This window comes from Brassica rapa, chromosome A02 (assembly GCF_000309985.2).
Source record: "Brassica rapa cultivar Chiifu-401-42 chromosome A02, CAAS_Brap_v3.01, whole genome shotgun sequence".
Classification (NCBI taxonomy): Eukaryota; Viridiplantae; Streptophyta; class Magnoliopsida; order Brassicales; family Brassicaceae; genus Brassica; species Brassica rapa.
The window spans coordinates 20,765,046-20,785,678 of NC_024796.2; the positions used below are offsets into that span (position 1 = coordinate 20,765,046).

At 33.4% G+C, this 20,633-nt stretch overlaps 2 protein-coding genes across 8 annotated transcripts; both read right to left on the minus strand.

Annotated features, from left to right (window-relative positions):
• Positions 1-1,855: 1,855 nt before the first annotated feature.
• On the minus strand, positions 1,856-9,935 carry LOC103828194. Its single transcript, XM_033284729.1, has 2 exons — positions 4,232-9,935; positions 1,856-3,475 (listed from the first exon to the last, which is right to left on the minus strand). The coding sequence occupies exon 2, from the start codon at positions 3,465-3,467 to the stop codon at positions 2,508-2,510; it is 960 nt and encodes a 319-aa protein (XP_033140620.1). The 5' UTR covers positions 3,468-3,475; positions 4,232-9,935; the 3' UTR covers positions 1,856-2,507.
• A 244-nt stretch (positions 9,936-10,179) lies between these two features.
• On the minus strand, positions 10,180-11,922 carry LOC103848811. 7 transcript variants are annotated; one of them, XM_033284737.1, is made up of 3 exons: positions 10,919-11,922; positions 10,781-10,831; positions 10,180-10,596 (listed from the first exon to the last, which is right to left on the minus strand). In XM_033284737.1, the coding sequence occupies exons 1-3, from the start codon at positions 11,102-11,104 to the stop codon at positions 10,336-10,338; spliced, it is 498 nt and encodes a 165-aa protein (XP_033140628.1). In that variant the 5' UTR covers positions 11,105-11,922; the 3' UTR covers positions 10,180-10,335. The 7 variants fall into 7 exon arrangements, with proteins under 7 accessions (XP_033140628.1, XP_009123885.1, XP_009123884.1 ...); XM_009125637.3 differs by having other exon boundaries at positions 10,180-10,589; positions 10,750-10,831; XM_009125636.3 differs by having other exon boundaries at positions 10,180-10,589; positions 10,738-10,831.
• Between the last annotated feature and the right edge of the window lie 8,711 nt (positions 11,923-20,633).

Sequence of the window (20,633 nt, forward strand, 5' to 3'; positions counted from 1 at the left end):
ACGTCAAACAATCAGAACACGAGAGTAACAACGATAAAAATAAGAAATCGAAAAGAGAGCAAAGTAGATCTTATTCCGAATCTGCGTATGAGCGTTACAACAAGGTATAAGCCTGGGCTCGAGAGCTGTCGGCGAGATTCCTAGTTCTAGCAACCCTAAGACGGCTAAACCTAATTGAGTCGCAGCTCGAAATAACAAAAACGGAAAAGTTGCCTAAATTGCTCTAAGTGCTAAGTTTGCTCTGAAAAAGTTCTCCCCTCTGCTCCTCGCCTAGGACTCCTTATATACTAGCTCCAAGGTCGGTTTACATTTTTACTCTTCTGCCCTTAAGCCGTCATAGCAAAAAATGGAGATATTCCATTTTTCCCGATCTTCACAATTATCTTCAAAACTTCCGTATTTATCCGCGGAAACTTGACATTTATCCTTCCTCGTGGGCCAAGCGTGAACCATGCTGTGGTTCACGGGCTTTTGATTAGGAAAAATCGTAGGATGGGCCTCGAGTCGTGTTTTAGGTCCCTTTGGGCCGTCTTCCGACTCGACACGTTCACTACGAGTTTTCCGCGGTTTCTAATCGAAGTTTTGATCGATGGATTTAGAATAGCGGGAAACATGGACTGAGTTTACCACGGTCTTCGGGAGATAGCATTCGAAGGTTTGACGAGAATGCGAGGACTGGTGTCGCATCGCTGTTCGGAAAGGTTCAATCGCTACACCGCGACCGATCTTTGGCTCGAGCCCGGTCGCTACGTAGCGATCGAGCGGGACGATCGCTCGGTCGCTACGTAGCGACCGAGCTTGGCTCGAGCTCGGTCGCTACGTAGCGACCGAGCGGGACGATCGCTCGGTCGCTACGTAGCGACCGAGCTTGGCTCGAGCTCGGTCGCTACGTAGCGACCGAGCGGGACGATCGCTCGGTCGCTACGTAGCGACCGAGCTTGGCTCGAGCTCGGTCGCTACGTAGCGACCGAGCGGGACGATCGCTGAGCTTGGCTCGAGCTCGGTCGCTACGTAGCGACCGAGCGGGACGATCGCTCGGTCGCTACGTAGCGACCGAGCGGGACGATCGCTCGGTCGCTACGTAGCGACCGAGCTTGGCTCGAGCTCGGTCGCTACGTAGCGACCGAGCGGGACGATCGCTCGGTCGCTACGTAGCGACGAGCATGGCTGAGCTTGGTTGCTACGTTGCGACCGAACTTGGCTCGGGTTTGGTTTGAATCTCAAAGGATACTTCTTCGTAAAAACCTCGTGTAGGTTATTTTTACGGAAATTACATCCCTTCTTTTACTAATTCTTTCGGAAATGCGATCTCCGAGGATTTTCGGGTGGTAATTCCGTCGTGACCGTTTTTGACCCCAACACCGAATGTTCAACTTCAATTCCCGTTACCATACAATAGTCATTGAATGCTTGGGATGTGAATTCACCAGCGTTGTCTAGTCTAACTCTTTTAATAGTATAATCAGGAAACTGTGCTCGCAGTTTGATTATCTGAGTTAGAAATCTCGCAAATGCCACATTTTGAGAAGATAATAGACAAACGTGTGACCATCTACTGGATGCGTCAATTAATACCATAAAATAGTGGAATGGTCCACAAGGTGGGTGTATAGGTCCACATATATCGCCTTGAATTCTTTCAAGGAACTTTGGTGATTCTTTATCGATTTTGGTTGGCGATGGCCTTACGATCAATTTTCCTAGAGAACATGCAACACATGTCATTTTATTCCCTTGAGAAATCTCCTGGATTTTCAGTGAATGACCATGCGAACTTTCTATGATTTTACGCATCATTGTAGTGCTTGGGTGGCCGAGACGATCATGCCATAATGTGAACTCTTCTGGGTTCCGATTTACTACAAGGTTTGATTCGATCTCATCGATATAAGTATGATGTAGTCCCGAAGGAAGTTCTGGAAACTTTTCCAATATGTGTTTTCTGCCACATTGCTCAGAAGTTACATACATGTATTTCTTTCCATCCTCAGTTGCAGACTGAGTGTCATATCCATGAAGATATATGTCTTTAAAACTCAACAAATTTCTTTTAGAGCTCGGAGAATATAGAGCATTATTTATGGAAAATTTTGTTCCATTCGGCAACGTAAAGTTTGCTTTACCGGTTCCTTCAATCATGTCTGCAGGACCTGATATTGTATTGACGACAATTCTTGTCGGTTTTATATTAGAGAAATATCTCTTTTGTTTCAGAATAGTGTGCGTTGTTCCACTATCTGGTATACATATTTCACGAATCCGTTTCTTGGATTTTGCTCCATTAGCATTTCGACCCATTTCTGAAATTGTCATAAATATTAATAAAAGAAAAACATAAAATTCATTCATATAATAATCATATAAGGAAACACACAATAATTATACATTAAGGTGACGTTAAAACATCATTATTTGTTTAAAACAGGAAATGTAATAATTATACATGACAATACTGAAAACTATTCGATAGTTTTATTATAAGCATCTCTTTTCTCTTCAGGAGTAATCTAGTCCAGCTCATTTGCAAAGTCGGAGGCATCGAGGTACGATGTCCCTTCAAAGTTTTCAGTGAGGTTCACTTCTTTAACTTTGCCTTCCGTGGACTCTTGATATAACTTACAGAGATGTGGAGGAGTACGACATGTACGGGACCAATGTCCTTTACAGCCACATCTGTAACACACTGTCTCACGCTTCTGGGTGGTATCCCCTTGAGTTTTTTTACCCTTAGAAACTTGTTCGGATCTAACCCACTTGTTAGATCCCTTCCATTTGGGATTGTAAGTTTTTCCACGTTTGTTGTTGAAACGACGACCATGACCTCGGTTGGTCTGGTTCCTCCTTTCTGAATTTTCTATCGCCGTAGCATTCACTTCAGGAAATGCTTTGGCTCCCGTAGGTCGGGAATTGTGGTTTTTGATCAGGAGCTCATTGTTCTTTTCAGCCAACATGAGCGCAACCATCAATTCAGAAAATCTTGTGTACCCGCATTTTCTGTATATTTCGGGCAGGAAGTGAAGCTGTTTGTGGAAAGTGTTGTATGTTTTATTCATCATTTCTTCCTCAGAGACAGGGTTACCGCAATATTTCAGGAGTGAAACTATCCTCAGGACAGCGGAATTGTAATCCTCAACCTTTTGAAAATCTTGGAACCTCAGGTTTTTCCACTCTTCTAGAGCGTGACGGAGGTTGACTTGTCTCTGGTTATCAAACCTTTCTTTTAAAGCTTGCCACAGTTCAGCTGGGTCTTCAACGCTTGCATAGTCGTGCGTTAGATTCTCATCTAAATGCTTCTTCAGGAAGATTATCGCCTCGGCTATATGCTCGGGCGGCGATTTGTTACCGATTACAATCGTTTCAGTTATCTTTTTCATCACCAGATATGGTTTCACGTTTGTGACCCATCCGACGTAGTTTTCGCCAGTTATTTTGAGAGCCGGGAACTGAAGTTTCTCGATGTTTGCCATTTGTATTTCTAAAACACAAAATAATATATTTTATTAGAATTTCGTAATTTTAAAACGAACCATTTATATTAATAATACACACAATTACAAGAAGAAACAACGCATAGAAAAGTAAACCGACATTAAGCGTAAATTCTTCAGGAGCAAATTCTCCAATAAAAAGACCGAACATAGAAGCAAAAATTAGAATTGCACATAAAACCAAAAATATACGAATCATCTTTCTTGTAATGAAAAATCGGAGTGTGGCGATTTGGAAATATTTGAGAGAAGATGAAATATTTTGGATGAAGTAAATGAGTGAAGAATGAGTATATATATAGATGAAAATACTGTTCATAGCCGTTTGAAAAGGGTAAAAATTTTGAAAATTTTTTCTTTGTGACCGTTGGGATTAAATCGTATGAACCGAAAATCAATCCGAAAATATTGTAACAATTAGTCAACCAAATTCCGTAAATTTCATAATATTTTATATAGGTGACCAAACATTTATATAATAACAATAATATAATAAACAAATAAATATCAATCATATTATGGTGATAGAAAAATTATAAGATTAAATAAATTAGGCGGCGGCACAGCCAAGCCAATAATTATAGTGTAATTAGCAATCAAGGTTTATTAACGAGACGACATACCGCCCGCATTAATATAGATAAATAATAATAATTAAAACAACCACTATAAAATTATAGATAATAATATAGGCGGTATACCGGCCATTATAGCAGAGTAAATATGATACATATAAGTTTTACCGAATCGCAGAGTGATCGTGCTGATAACATGTTATAAAATAACTTATAATTTTATAGTATTGAGAAATTTAAATAAGGGCAAAATTTTATATCCGCAGAAAGGAGATACTACTGATACAAGATAATAACGAGAGAGAATATGTTATATGAGGAAGAAGAGATGGTGTATTACAATTGATCGAAACGATCATTTATATATAAGTGAAAAAGAGAAAGTTACTGTGTGTGCATAGTGACAGTGGGCTCCACATAGTAAATAACAATGCGAAAATGTCAAGTTTTGGTGCGTATTATTTTGACGTTGTTTTTCTTCACGTTTACAACATTCCGTTGTAAATTCAATTCTTATTTACGACGAATAAACAATTAACTTCTACGATTCATGTAAAACAGTTGTACGTTTACGAGAATTTTACGATGGAGGATTATACAACTAATTAGCGACGAATGAATAAGGAAGAATCAAATGGTAGATGAAAAAATGATTTATGTGTTATACACCAAACAATATACGTCGTAAAGTCGTTGTAAAACTATTAAGAAATCTACTCTACAGAAGACATCTTAAAAAGTTTTCCTTTGTAAATATTGCTCGAAAATGCCGGAGAAGAGAAATCTTCTCGGATAAACATGTTAGTTTTGCAATTGACAGAAATTTGTCAGAAACTTGAATTTTTATAGAAGACTTCTCAGAAAATCTTCTCGGGGAAGACTTCTATAGAAGTCTTTCGGAAAATCTTCTCATGTCGCAAGAAGTTTACTTGGAATACTTTTGCAATTGACTATATTTGATATTTCCAGAGAAGACTTCTATAGAACTCTACTTCTATAGAAGTCTTCTCTCGTAACCAAAGTTTGACCAAAACCTAGAATAAAATTAGAGAAGTCGAGAAGTCTTCTCATTAATATTAAATGTTTTACTATAATTTTTCAATTGCAAAAGTAACCAGACAGACTTTTTGCAATAGTGAGAAGACTTCGGAAAAACTTTCAGAAGGATATAATGATGTTAGGAGTTTTCAAGGCTCCTAAGACAAATGTTGTAGTATAAATGATTGTCGAACCAGTTATGAGAGATATCAAAGCACCGAGAATGCAAGTAATCACTTAATCTAAGTGCAACCAATGATTTAGATGGGTTTTAAGCTATGACTAAACTAATAGAAACAATAACCGAATGATACTTTCTTAACTATGGGAAAAGAGAACTCATGGATATAGGGATTAGACCTCGGGTGATCAAGTTTCGAACTAAGGATGGCAAACGATCAATCAAACTATCAACCTTAAGCTTAGACACAATCCTAAACAAACTCTATGTCTAGATGAATGTTCATTTACTAACACAATTCAAACATCAAATGTCTTTGGTTGAATAATATGAAAACAATCTTTACTAGCAAGTCCAATGGCTATCTTAGCACCTCTAACAACAAATGTCTTTGGCAAAGTATGCTAAAAGCTTAGAAGAGTTGTCTCGGGCATTTTCTCGAACACCTTTCGGGTGAGAAATGCCTAAGGATCAACGACTGAGTGGCCATCTCAGAAGATGCATTATGATTACTCTACTAGCAAGGAAATATGAATGATCTACACTAAAACATCCTAGCTCTAACCTAATCACCCTTACTCTCACTAACCCATGAATTCAAAAGGTGATTACTCACTAATCTCCATGATTCCTCTTAAACCCATATTGGATTTCAGATTAATCATGTAGAGAAACACAGAAAATAGATATAAGAACACAGAATTTCAATAACAAACTGATCAATTGATTCAAAGAGATGACTTTCCAAAAGTTTTTGGTAGTTTTTCTTAAGAACAAAAGATAAGATCCTCTTGGTGGCTTACAGAGTATTAAAACATAGGTTTTCAGAATAAAAACGTGCTTAATGAAATGACCAAAAGGCCCTTGAGAAAACATGAATTCGAGCAGATAGGCGACGCGCAGCGACCTCGGCAGGTCGCTTCAGCACGTCGCTCTGGCCTTCGGGAGCGACCTCAGGGTGTCGCTGCGAGAGGTCGCTCCGGCTCCAGTTTTGAGCTCCGTTTCGTCAAAAGAGCGAGCGACTTCAGGACGTCGCTCCAACGTGGTCGCTCCGAGAGGTAAAGCACAGCGACTTCAGGACGTCGCTCCGACAAGTCGCTCCGGGCTTCAGGAGCGACCTGGATGGGTCGCTGCGAGAGGTCGCTCCGAGAGCGATTTCGTGCCTCCAAGAAACAAAAGAGTGAGCGACTTCGGGGAGTCGCTCCAATGAAGTCGCTCTGAAGGGGTAGCCACAGCGACTTCACAACGTCGCTCCGGTTAGGTTGCTCCGGTGTGTTGCTCGTCTGATGATCACTTTAAACACTTCTCTTGAGCTCCAAATGCACCCAAACGTCTCCAAGAACTCCATGTGATACTCCAATACTTGATAAGGACTCATGTATGCAAAATGCAACCTAAACATGACTAAATCCTAATCTATATGATCAAAATGCACATGGATGGATGGATAAAAAAATGGAAATATGCAAGATATCATATAACTATAGTAAAACAAAAATTAGGCACATATCTATTATAAAGTATGTGCTATAATATACTCTGCATTACAAGAAAACATGAGTTTAACGACAACCATTTACAACGAATATGGGTCATCGTAAATAAGAGAGTAATATATAACGAAAATATGTCAAAAAAATAGTTCTTCTAGAATAAATTTATGACGAAAGTGTTCCTTTGTAAATTCATTTCTTATTTACGACGAATAAACAATTAACTTCTACGATTCATGTAAAACAGTTGTACGTTTACGAGAACTTTACGATAGAGGATTATACAACTAATTAGCGACGAATGAATAAGGAAGAATCAAATGGTAGATGAAAAAAATGATTTATGTGCTATACACCAAACAATATACGTCGTAAAGTCGTTGTAAAACTATAATCATACATTTTTAATCCATTGTCAATTTTCTACCTACCAAAGAATTTTTTTTTCTATATATAATCCATGTGTCTCATAATGTTAAAACACACCAAAAGAAGAAAAAAAAAACTAAAAATCCATAGGAAAACAATGGCATCAAATAACAATATCTACGAGTTACGAAGTTGAATGTATATGTACAAAGATTCTGATGAAGAGTGACGAAGGAATTTTTCAACGGTCTAAAGGCATATCTATCTACCACGCGGGTACTACACTGGTTACGCAAGAAACCAGTAAGATGTTATGTCCATATCAAAAATGCAACAATACAAAATTTGCTCGTAGTAAAATGTGTAGAAACATTTAATAAATAGAGGATTTACGTAACAATACTACTATATTACGAATAGTGAAAAAATATTTAATTAGTTATGGTTCAATTAGTGTATATAGCTCCTAAATCCTCTTAAAAAAAAACAGGTTGGAACCGGTTAATGTAGGTTAACATTGCAAATCATTTTATATTTAGGTTTTGAATAAATAATTTGTTTAGTTATACATATATTGTAGATTATCCAAGGTTTGCTTACAGCGAATGAATGCAGTCGGTTTTATCCAAATCATTCATAAGAGTATTTCTAATGTAAAATTTTATTTTTTCAAAATAGAATAAAATGGAATAAGGAGTAAAAATAGTCCGGCCATACTACATTTCTTACTCCATTGCTCCATTATAAAATGAGAAATAGAATTAGTGTTTGGAATATTGATTTAAATATTCTTATAGTTCCTTAAAGATCAATAAATTTAACATTTTATCAAAAAGAAATGGAATTAGGGTTGGAACAATTTTATTCTATATTCCATCCTTTTTTTATTAATAGAAAAGCATTTTAAAAGAATAACTTTAAATGTGTAATATATTTACACTCATGCCATGCAAAAGTTGCAGCTCCACAATGCTTCTCGGCCAAACTAATTTATTCCCTTTTCTTTACTAGACTATTTACGTAATATAACACTCCCACTCCACATATACCTTTGGCGTATTAATGTTTACTATATCATTAACTATGTAACTATGTAACAAACCCAAAAAAATGAGGACGTATCTATTTTATTAAATAGAAGTCATAACTTCAATTCATGTGTGATTTTCTTAAGTTAGACCTATAAAAAAATGTTTCATTTATTCTCTAATTATATCATTATTATAACTTACTAAAAATATTTCATATAATCGTAACTATAGTGACACATAAGCCTAAAAATTCGGTTTGGTGAACCGGCATACAGTTTTTCATCGTTATTGAATTACAATGTCAATCTCACTAAATGTGCTTAACCTGTAATACAGAACCATCGAACCTAACATTATAAAAATATTCAGCCGGTTTGGTCCAAACATTTAATAAAGAACCTCTAATCATATTTTACCTATTCTACATACACTAGGTCATTTTTCCGCGCTACGCGCAGATTATTTGTCTTTAAGTTTATTTTCAATTTTATTGCTATGTAAATTATTTTGTTCTATTTTCTGTATTTAGTATTATTTTTATTATCTAATAGTTTAAAAATATTTTATATTCTTCTAATGTATTTATCATTGTATCACACAATTAAAAATTAAGAACTTCCTTTTCTACCAATTTAAAACTATGTTAAACTATGTGACCTAAATTATTTTTAATTTGGTGTTGATAAGTTATTTTACTTATATGTATTTCAATTATTATATTATAAGAAAATGACAAATTTTCACATTTCAACAAATATTTATAAATTGTTTTGAAACTTAGTATTTACTGGTTTTATTAGTATGTGTCTTTATTAATGTTTTGATTAAATATCTTTAATAGTCAGTGGTATATTTAAATTATGTTGTTTTTTTTGGCTCATCAAACTGTAATTATCTTTCAGAACTGTTTACATTGTTTTGTTCATTGTTAACCAAAAAAGATATGAGCATAAATTTTCTAAATATTTTTATAATTATTTTTTTCTCTTTGTAAATGTAAATTGGGATAAATGCATAAAATTGAATTCTATTTATCTTAAATCTTAAAATACATTGGACTCAAATCTAAATAAGCAAAGAAACATATGTTTTCCAGTTAAAATCATTGAGGTTTTAGATTTTACAGCTTGCCTCGGGACAAACCCTAATCATTCCCACAATATTCTATAATTGTATCAGTTTAAGTTCTTATATATCTTAAAAACTGTTATAAAACATGGTAATTTGTAAACCTCACTAATTTACTGATGTCCAAGACTTTTAATAATATAACATGTTAAATAAGTGGTAGAATGGTATAAGTCCTTTGACTTCTAATACAAAATCAAAGGAATACTATTTTTCGTTTTTTCTCTAATGCTTTATAGTTGTGCACACATATTAAAAAATATATAATTTAATATATTTTCTAAAAAATAACATTTAACCGTAATTCATTCAACACAAAAATAATATGTAAAATATAAAATGTTACATAGGATAAAAGAACAAAAATTTTAATTGAAAAATAGAAATGACTTGTAATCTAAAACAAACAAAATACTTCAAAACATCATTTATTTAAAAAGAGAGTGTATGATAGAGTTTTTTTTTTTTTTACATTTGTGGATATATACTATCTTACATATGTGTATAATACACAGTGTATATATATTATTGTTTATTGCTGAAATATTATGCAAATTTAAAAATATTACATAGATGATTTTATATCCGACATGCTACTTAATTTATGAAAGTTCATGTCTCTCCACTAATCTACGTAATTCGTATTTTTCTTCTTGGATATGAAATTGGACTTATGGTGTAAAATTATAAATGAACCAGTATTTACCACATGATAAAACCACTTCCACTTGTGGATATATAATTTTGTTCCTATTGGATTAAAGGGGTATCCGTTTCTGGTGTGGAATATTTATGTTGTTCATGCTTAATTTTTATGGATTTAAAATATGTATAGATAGTTTGGTCAGTTTGTAAGAGATTGCCAAGCTGGACCGATTTAAATGGTAAAAGTGATGAATTAACCAAAAAATGATATCTTTAAAAATATATAATAGCTACACAGTAACAGTCACAAGCACTTATATGTTCATGACTAACTTTTTTTTTCCTTATAAGTTTTCTAAGTTGGTGTCATTGTGCTACCCTCCTCTGTTACCACTCCACTATAAAGATTCGTGAGGCTGAAAACATCCACAAAACCCTTCTGTTTACATTCTTTGCTGCTTGGAACATCATGTGTGCTAGGACATCTGTTCCTAGTGACAACAAACTCGAATGTTTTATCACTGAGCTTAGACTGTACTCAAGAACCCATGTGCTATGATCTAGTTGCAGAACCGATGTGCTCCATTTAGTTTTCCCCCACGAAATGTTGGCCTCACGTACCGTGTAACCAAATCTCCCCTCTGACCACTTCAAGAAGATCATAAAAACAGATATATTAAACAAACAAAGCATAGATATTTTGAATGTGATAGTCAAATGAATTAGCTTTAGTCACATCAGTAACTCGGCCTGATAACACGGTGAACAAACTTGAGGAGAAACCAGTACCAAACAATTCACCTGTCTGCAAAGGCCATCCCCATACACTCACCTCTTCAGTTACAGATTTATACACACTTTTAGACTTCAACATCAGACCATCCTACAAAGAAAAAGGCAGAAACTTTCAATCAAACAAATAAAACTGAAATATAAAAGGCTAAGCTAAGCTTTTAAAATTTAAACTTACCTGATTGATTCTCCAATTGGAATTGGAACCTCTGCATCTCAAAACGTTTACACTTTTAACAAAACCCATTAACTCATCTTCCAAGATCGTCACTTTCTCGCCAACATCACGACCAGAATGAGATCTGTCATCAGAGATCCTCACTATCTCCTCTGTAAACTCAGATTCTAAAACCCCTTTTCGCATCAAACTAAACCCTAACTCCAAACACAGAGCCAACACAATCACTTTCAGAACAGAGAAAATCAGTGATCTTCTTATCTCGTTCTTCTTTGTCTTCCTCCTCCTTTGTTCTTTCGGTTTCTTCACCCTTTTCGCATCAAACCACTTGTGGCTTTTGCTTCCTCAGAGATTAATCTGTCCTCTTTCCTTCAAAGCCATAACCTGCAATTCAACAGAGATATCAGAACAGGTTGTAGATTTGCTGATAAACCTGAGGTACATGGAGAACAGCACATCCAATCCAGTTCCAGCGGCGAAAACTGAGTAAGAAGCTCTGAAATCGCTTTGCATGATTAAAGCAAGTAATGGCTCCGTCAATCTCAGCCTCGTTCCGTCATGGACGAAGAACGGAAAGCCAGGATTGGTTCAGCCGTTAACAAACACAAATCTCTCGCCGGCGCCGTCTCATGGATCCACCCTCCGTGTCGCGTACCAAGGAGTCCCCGGCGCGTACTCCGAAGCTGTCGCCGGAAAGCTTACCCGAACTCTGAAGCTATCCCGTGTGATCAATTCGACGTCGCGTTTCAGGCGGTGGAGCTCTGGATCGCGGATCGTGCCGTCCTCCAGGTGGAGAATTCTCTCGGAGGTTCGATTCACAGAAACTATGATCTCCTCCTCCGTCACCGTCTCCACATCATCGGTGAGGTTCAGATCCCTGTCCACCACTGCCTCCTCGCTCTCCCCAGAGTCCGTGCAGACTGTATACATGCGTGATTTTGCATCCCCAAGCTCTGGCTCAGACCGAAGGATCGCTCAACAAACAATCTTCTAAGCATAAATGTAGAGATTTATATAAGAGGACAATGAAGGGGAGATGGAACGAAACCATGAAGAAAGGATTAAAGAGCATCATTGATTGATCATAACGACGATTACAGGAATTGGAGGTGTAGAAGATGAAGTGGAAAGCGTCGTTTAATTGATTAAGAGATTTTGGCAGGTTTTATAAGGGCTATGGGCCATGATTTAATTTAAATTAATTTCTGGAGATCACACGGAGGCCCAGTTACTCTAACTTGTTGTGATGTGGTAAAAAGCTGTCTTTTGATTGGTCTGGATTTCTAATCTGACGTGGATATGCTGAGAATAGAGTATGGAGATGATTGGTTGGGGCTGTAGATGCTCTGGACAGCCAAAATTTAGTCTACAGCTATATATGTCAACCAATCGAGCTTTGCTTTCCTTAAAAAACTCACAGCAAAAAAATCTCTGAAAAATCAAAATATGGCTGTAGAGAGCTTTATTTCCAGAGCAAAAAATTAGTGCTTTAGAAATCTACAGCAAGGAAAGGTACAGCAAATAAATCTACAGATTAAATTCTACAGCAAAAAATATAAAGCTACAGCACTTACCAATCATCCCCTATATCTCCCTTTTAGTATAGGATAGATTACAAATTAATTCCTCTATCTTAAACCGTATTTATCATAAACCGGTTCTGACCACCAACATTATATATATATATATATATATAGATATATATGATAAATTTATATGTTTATAAAATTTGTTAGGTTAAGAACACGTTTTTTCCTGACAAAAATCAGCTACCTGATCATTTTGGGCTTATTAGAAATTTACACTGAGCTAACAATAATTGAATTTTAAAGAATACTGACCGATTGTATTTATAGATATATAGTATTATAAGATAGATGTTTAGATTAAATGTATATAATTTTATGTTTTAATAGTATACCTTCATATGTAATTATTTAAATTATTAATATTGTTAAAAGTCTCACATTAAAAAATTATGATTAATGGTTTACCTTTTTTTCATATATGTTATATTTTGATTTTTTTTAATCTATAAATTATTAATATTGTTAAAAGTCTCACATTAAAAAATTATGATTAATGGTTTAACTTTTTTTTTTTGTTATAACAGGATATAAAAGATCATAAAATCATAGGAATAAGAAGTTTCATTTTATAGATATTCAGATTATATATTTTTTTTAAATTAAACTATATACTATAAAAAATATATAAATATTTTAATTCTATGATTTGCATTGAATTTTTAAACGATTGTAAAATTACTAAAATTATTAAAAATCTCACAGTGAAAATTTTGTGATTAATAGTTTAATTTTTTGGTACAACAAATATAAAAAAAACTGATAAAATTATATGTGGAGGAAGCTTCAATTAATAAAAATATTCATATTAAAATATATTATATATCTATGTCAATATATTTAAAATTTAATTATATAACATATAAAATAAATAAATTAGTTTTTTATTTATTTACCAATAAAAATTATTGTAAATAAAAAAGATAGATTTTTTTAATTTATCTGATTACTTCAATTTAATTATATACATAATAGTTACTCACTTTTTAATTAGTAAAAATTGCCAAAAATGATTCTAAACTTGATTTTGAATACAAAAGTGTACCACAAATTCAATTAAATGCAAAAGTAACCTAAAAGACTAGTGAAATTACAATAACCTCCTTATGACTAAATAAAAAACATGTATTGAGTTTTACCTTTATAACCTTCTGCGTGAGAAGATTTACAAAGAACAGAGAAGACTTCTTTGTAAGACTTCTTTGTAAGTAGATCTTAAAAATAATTTAAATCTTTTATAACAAATATTTTGATGGGGAAAAAATTGAAATCATGTAATAATAAATATTTTTAAATGATGTAAATTTATTTTTACTAAAATTAAATTATTTTAAACATAGATGAGTGAAAGTATATTAACTCATGATAGTCATTGGTTTAGGGTTTGGTAACATATGTTATAATATTGTTGGTATATTTAGGGTTAGATTTTGAAATCTTATCTTTTGTTTTTTTTTTAAATATTTTTTGACATATATGTGTTTAGTGACTATCTAATAACTTGATTTAAACACTTTCTAAGAATCTTAAAAGTTTAAGAAAGTGTTTTTTTTGTTTAGTTATTTGATTATAGTGTCTGGAAGATTCTCAAAAGACTTACCAAGAAATTCTCTGACATATCCCAGCTAAGTTTTTGTAGAATTTAGGATTCCCGCCTAAATTTTAGAAGAATTTAGGTTTTCCGCCTAAATTTAAATCTTCCAGAAGTCTCCTAAAAGTCTTCTACGGGAAGTCTTCTCATGTAATTAATAAATTTTATAAATCTTAAAAGTAATTAAAAAATTTTATAAAAAAATATTTTGAAAGAGAAAAAATCAAAATCATGTATTTAGAAACATTTTTAAATGATGGGAATCTAGTTTTACTAAAATTGAATTATTTTTAACATAGATGAATGAATGTAGATTGAGTCATTATAGCCTTCGGTTTAGGGTTTTGTAACATATGTTATAGTATTGTTGGTATATTTAGGGTTAGATTTTGAAATATTATCTTTTTAATTTTTTTTAGTTTGACATATATGTGTTTAGTGACTATCGAATTACTTGATTTAAACACTTTCGAAGTTTCTTTTAAGTTTAAGGAAATGTTTTTTCTTAGTTATTTACTTATTTGATTATAGGGTCTGGAAGACTCTAAGAAAACTTTGGTTTAGGGTTTAGTAACTTATGTTATAGTATTTTTTGTATTTACGGTTTGCTTTTAGAATCTTAACTTTTTTACAAAAATTGACCTATACGTGTTTAGTTTTGTGTATATTAAACGCTTTAAAATTTGATTTTATGTTTAATGAATTGTTTTTTTGCTATTTAGTTAGTTATTTGATTAGGTTATGGTTTGAAAAACTTCAAGAACTGACATATTCCCACCTAAATTTTAGCAGAATTTAGGTTTCTCGCCTAAATCGAAGTCTTCTAGAAGGCTTCTCATGTATTGATTTTAGGGTCTAGAAGACTTTTTGGGAAGTCTTCTCTTATAAGACTTCCTAAGAAGTCTTCTGTATCGAAAATATTTAACCTAATTGGAATTTTTGCCTCCATATATAAAACAATTTGCACATTCTTTTTCTTCCTTTCAAATGGCTGCAACAAAAATATAATGTTTCTCACTCTAAAACTCTCCAATTTCTCTATAATCTCTTTGAACATCAAAACACCAAACTTTAAATCAATTTCTCATTTTTTCTTATGTCTTCTCACTAATGTATCTTCTTTTTGCAGAGTTTCCATTACATGGTTCTCATCTTTCACTCTTTGAAAGGTAGATCTATAAATTTTGGATATGTATTATTGTGTGTTTTATATATTAGATTCTAAAATGCTATAGATTCAACTTAATGTGACTGTTTATTTTATTATTCAAGCATAAAATTATATTTTTGAAGTTTCTCTCTGTTTTGAAGCCAGTTGAATGTTTTTGAATTTGCAAGTTTTTCAGATCTGTGACAGAATTTGAAAGACTTCTCAGAAGACTCTCGGAAGACTTCTCGGAATACTTTAGGCAAGTCTTCTAATGCATTTTATGCTAGAAGACTTCCCACGAAGTCTTCAGGAGTCTTCTAAAGTCTTATGTCCAAAGTGGTATAAATTTTGGATATGTATTTTGTGTGTGTTTATATATTAGATTCTAAAAAGTTATAGATTCAAACCTAATTTGATTGCTTTGTTTATTATTTAAGCATATAAAATTTATTTTTGAAGCTTTCTCTGTTTTGAAGCCGTTTGAATGTTTTTGAATATGCAGAGATTTCAGATCTGAATTCTTGGAAGACTTCTTGGGAAATCTTCTAATACATTTTATGCTATAAGTCTTCCCACGAAGTTTTTAGGAAGTCTTCTGAAATATTCTGCCTAAAGTGATACAAATTTTGGATATGTATTTTGTGTATTTTATTTATTAGATTCTAAAAAGTTATAGATTCGATCTAATGTGATTGTTTTGTTTATATTATTTAAGCATAAAGACATTATTTTTGAAGTTTTCTCTGTTTTGAAGCCATTTGAATGCTTTTGAATATGCAGATTTTTTTTTTCCAGATCTGAGTTAGACTTTGGAAGACTTCTCAGAAAACTCTTGGAAGACTCTCGAAAGACTCTTGGAAAAATTCTTGGGAAGTCTTCTACTGTATTTTATGCTAGAATCCCGCGAAGTCTTCGGGAAGTCTACGCCCAAGGTGGTACAAAGGAATGATGTCAAGTGGAGTCAGTGGCGGATCCACTAAGACTGTAGCGGGGTCAAATGACACCCCTAAAACGTGAAATTAAATTAATTTGTATAGCATTTGTATAAGAATCTCTAGCCAAAATGGTTGCTCTCTACACATTGACACCCCAAAGACCATGGTTCAATACCCCTTTGACACCCTTTCATTTTATTTTGAAACACCCTTTCATTTTAATTTTTAAGAATTGTATATAAAAATGACCCCGGTTAAATTCTCGGCTGGGTCCGCCACTGAGTGGAGTCCAAGCTTATCTATGTTGAGGAATGATATCTAGCTCTATTTGTAATAGTTTTGTTTATGGTCTGTTTTATGATTTGTATTTGTACTATTTTAGTTGTGAATTCTTTTGTAAACTTGAGAGATGTTAATCAAAATATTATTTTTGTAATCAAAAGATTTTGGTATATATGTTCTTGTTTTTTCCCAAAGTATTTGACATTATTGAAGTTATTGATACAACATACCAAGAAATTGCTCATAACAAAACACAAAAACACAAAAAACTTAGTCAAATTTACTAAACTCAGAGAGAAGACTTCATAAGAAAACTTAGTCAAATTCACAAAAGATCAAACTTGAATTTTAAGTGAAAGTTGAAAATTGTAAATCTCTTGTAAGTTAAAAATTATACCTTATAATCTAAAAAGACACATTAAACCACATGACTTGATATTCTTGAAGTTACTTAACACTTTTGAAAATTAATAACATACCTTGAAGTTACTTAACACTCTTGAAAATCTAACATAAAAGACTTATTAAGAAGTCTTCTCGGAGTAGCTAGAAACATTAGTAAACATAAATATTTGAAATCTCATAATTATCAACAAATAAATTATGAATTTCATCCGAGAGCGCCAATATTGACTAATACACATGAATTAATAAGAAAATATTAAAAAGTCATTTTAAGTATAGAAAAAATGAAATTTATTAAACATTAACGTAGAAGACTTCTAGACTTCTCTGAGAAGACTTTCTTCTATTTAGGACATTTTTGCATTTGCAAATTTACGAAGGAAGACTTCTTAAGAAGTCTACTCTACAGAAGACATCTTGAAAAGTCTTCCTTTGTAAATATTGACTTAATTTTGAGTTTGAAAATTTCTCGAAAATGCCAGAGAAGAGAAGTCTTCTCGGATAAACATGTTAATTTGCAATTGACTGAAATTTGTTAGAAACTTGACGTTTTTATAGAAGACTTCTCATAAAGTCTTCTCGGGGAAGACTTCTATAGAAGTCTTCTGAAAGTCTTCTCATGTTGCAAGAAGTTTACTTGGAATACTTTTGCAATTGACTATATTTGATTTTTCCAGAAAAGACTTCTTTAGAAGTCTTCTCTCGTAACCAAGGTTTGACCAAAACCTAAAATAAAATTGGAGAAGTCTTCTCATTAATATTAAATGTTTCACTATTATTTTTCAATTGCAAAATTAACCACGCAGACTTTTTGCAATAGTGAGAAGATTTCGGGAAAACTATCAGAAGATTTCTATAGAATTTTTCCCGGGAAGAATTCCCTATAAAAAGTCAAATTTCTGACAAACTTCGGTCAATTGCAAAACTAACCTATTTATCCGAGAAAACTTCTCAAGAAGTCTTCTCTAGGATTTTCGGATTTTTTTCTTAATAAAGGAAAGTTAGAAGACTTCTAGGGAAGTTTTTTTGATGGAGAAGACATCTAGTGAAATCTTTTGAAAGTCTTCCCGAAGTCTTCTGAAAGTTTTCGTGAACAGATGTGAGAAAAAAAATAATTTCATACCTTGATCCTATGAGATTACTTCTTTTACTTCTCCAAGTATCCAGAACGTCACTATAAAAGCTACTAAGTCGTTAATGACCACAAATCATGAACTTCAATGTCTCTATGAACCTTACAAAGCTTGGAATCAAAATCTTAGCTTTTTTGGATGAATTTGAAGAGAGAGTGAAAGAGATGTGATTTGTGTGCATAAGTAATGAGAAACGAAGAGTAAAAATCGAACTTTGGAGCTTTAAGAGCTTTAGATTGGTTGTTCATGGTGGTTTATGTATTGATGGTAATGACAATATTGTAAATACTTGGTGAAGATGAGAACGATAAGGTAAAAAAATCATTTGCAAAAAAAAAAACTGTAATGGTATTTTCGTGAATAAATCAAACTTCTAAGGTGAATAGGAAATAAGAAAGTTAAAAAAAAGCATAAGTTATTTTTGTGTTTGACTTCAAATTTTAGGTCATATTTGAAAAAAAAACCCTTTTAATCATTCAATATATATATTTATTATTTCATAATATAAATGAACGCAAATAAATAATAATATGTAAAAGAAATTTGTATATATAATATTCATTTCACGCTTTTTTTTTTTGACGTCAAAAGACTATTCTATTACTCAAGCTTGAGGTGGTCTGGGTAACCAAACCGGAATAGAACAACCAACAAAGTGTAACTCTCTACGAAAAGATCTAGCAGTCTTGGCTAGAAAATCTGCAGTTTGATTTTGCGCCCGTGGAACGTAAGTGATGTTGAAGTCGGGGAAGCATATCTGTAGCGTCTCTATTCTCTCCAATTCCGTCGCAAAGCTTGGCCACGCCTGAGGATCCTTAACCATAGCAATCAGTTCCTTATAGTCTGTCCCAAAGCTCTGGCAGGTCGAGTGCTGTAGCATACTCTCCATCGCCCACCGCAGTGCTTCTACCTCCGAATGCAAGGCTGATTCACGTCGAGGGAAGTTTTTTGTCCCCATAAGCTGAATATTCTCAGAGCTATCCATCCATGTCCATCCACATCCACTAAAGTTAGCTGAAAGTGTCCAAGAACCATCTAATAAACAAATATTTCCCAAGCATACGGCTTGGGGTTCCTCATTTATAGTGTCTTGTGATACTGCTTGTACCACTTCATTAGCCTCAAACCATGCATGGCATTCACTCTCAGCATGTCTAACTAGTTCCAGAGGATCTCTATCTATTCCCCTGAAGAGTTTTTCATTCCTAGCCTTCCAAATGAACCATATTATCCAAGGATAAGGATCCCTGTCTTGCTCTGGCTCCATGATACTATTTTTCCTCCAGAATAGATAATCCATGTTTGTGTAGACGCTCGATACCGGAAAAATATTTGGGCACGTCGGAGTTGAAGATCAAGACCATACTTGACGGGCTGGTGGGCACTCAAAGATTGCATGTGTGACAGTCTCCTCTGCTTCTCCACATCTTGGGCAGTAATTGTCACACCTCATATTGCGTCTAACTAAATTCCTCGTTACTGCGACATGACCAGTTAACAACTGCCACATAAGATGACATATCTTCGTAGGGGCCTTCAATTTCCACGCAAAGGCCTGGAGCTTTGTAATACTTGGCTCCAAAACTTCTTTCTCCTCTGTTAACTTTAATAAATTCTGCACCACCCAATATCCAGATTTAACCGTGTATTGGCCACTCCTTGTAAAGTTCCAGCAGAAAGAATCACGACGGTGAGTTGAGCTTATGGCCAAACTCCTTATGAGTAGTATATCCTCAGGATGAGCTCATTTCACGCTTTTAAGAGGCGGATCTTCACTTACTTTTACTTTATTTTTGAAGAAAAAATGGAGTGAGGTTAGGCTATTCTGTCGAAAGACTTTATAGTGCTAACATGAAATTCATTATTGGCTATTAAACATGTTAGGGTTTATGTAAATTAGGGTTTTCAAATGAAAATCATTATTGGCTATTAAATTAAACTTTACAGGATAGTTCTTTGAAAACCCTAATTTACCTAATGAAATTCATTATTTATGTAAATTAACCTCACTCAGGAAACCTTAATTCATTAATGAAAAAAATGGAGTGAGGTTAGGTTCTGTCGAAAGACTTTATAGTGCTAACATGAAATTCATTAAATTAAACATGCCTATAAATAATGTCTTTGATGATGCAGTCAGACGTGAATCTTCATAATGCAGGTAGAATTGTCGGCCGTAGAATCGTCTGTAATATTTCTCCGAGTTTGTAATAGCATAATATATCCAGTGTTAAAAAAAAATAATGTCTTTGAAAACCCTAAATATGCTAACATGAAATTCATTTATGGATTGTTTGTAGCCAACGATAACTTGTATTTATAGGCATGTTTAATTTAATTAAAGACTTTAAATAATAAATGTGAATCGATTTTGGTTAGGCTATTCTGTCGAAAGTCTAAAGATTGTTTTGAAATGAGTTGCACTAAAATATGGTCCTTTTAATAAGAGATTATCAATCGAAAAAAAACAAGGGATATTAGTTTTGTTTTTTTGTATACAATATAATTTTTTTAATTAATAATTTATAAAATAATATAATTTTATAGTTTCAAACTGAGTTTTTGGTTCAATTATTAATAAAAAAATTATAGTTTTGATTTATTCCAACATTATTAATTTATAAAATATTTAC

What these genes read in the sequence shown, in the direction of transcription:
- LOC103848811 (XM_033284738.1), bottom strand. Translation starts at nt 11,104, where the DNA reads ATGCGAAAAGGGGTTTTAGAATCTGAGTTTACAGAGGAGATAGTGAGG. An exon ending in CCAATTGGAGAATCAATCAG is followed by an intron (nt 10,832 to 10,918) that starts GTAAGTTTAAAT and finishes TTTTCTTTGTAG; the next exon opens with GATGGTCTGATGTTGAAGTC. An exon ending in TATCAGGCCGAGTTACTGAT is followed by an intron (nt 10,597 to 10,684) that starts GTGACTAAAGCT and finishes ATCTTCTTGAAG; the next exon opens with TGGTCAGAGGGGAGATTTGG.
- LOC103828194 (XM_033284729.1), bottom strand. Translation starts at nt 3,467, where the DNA reads ATGGCAAACATCGAGAAACTTCAGTTCCCGGCTCTCAAAATAACTGGC.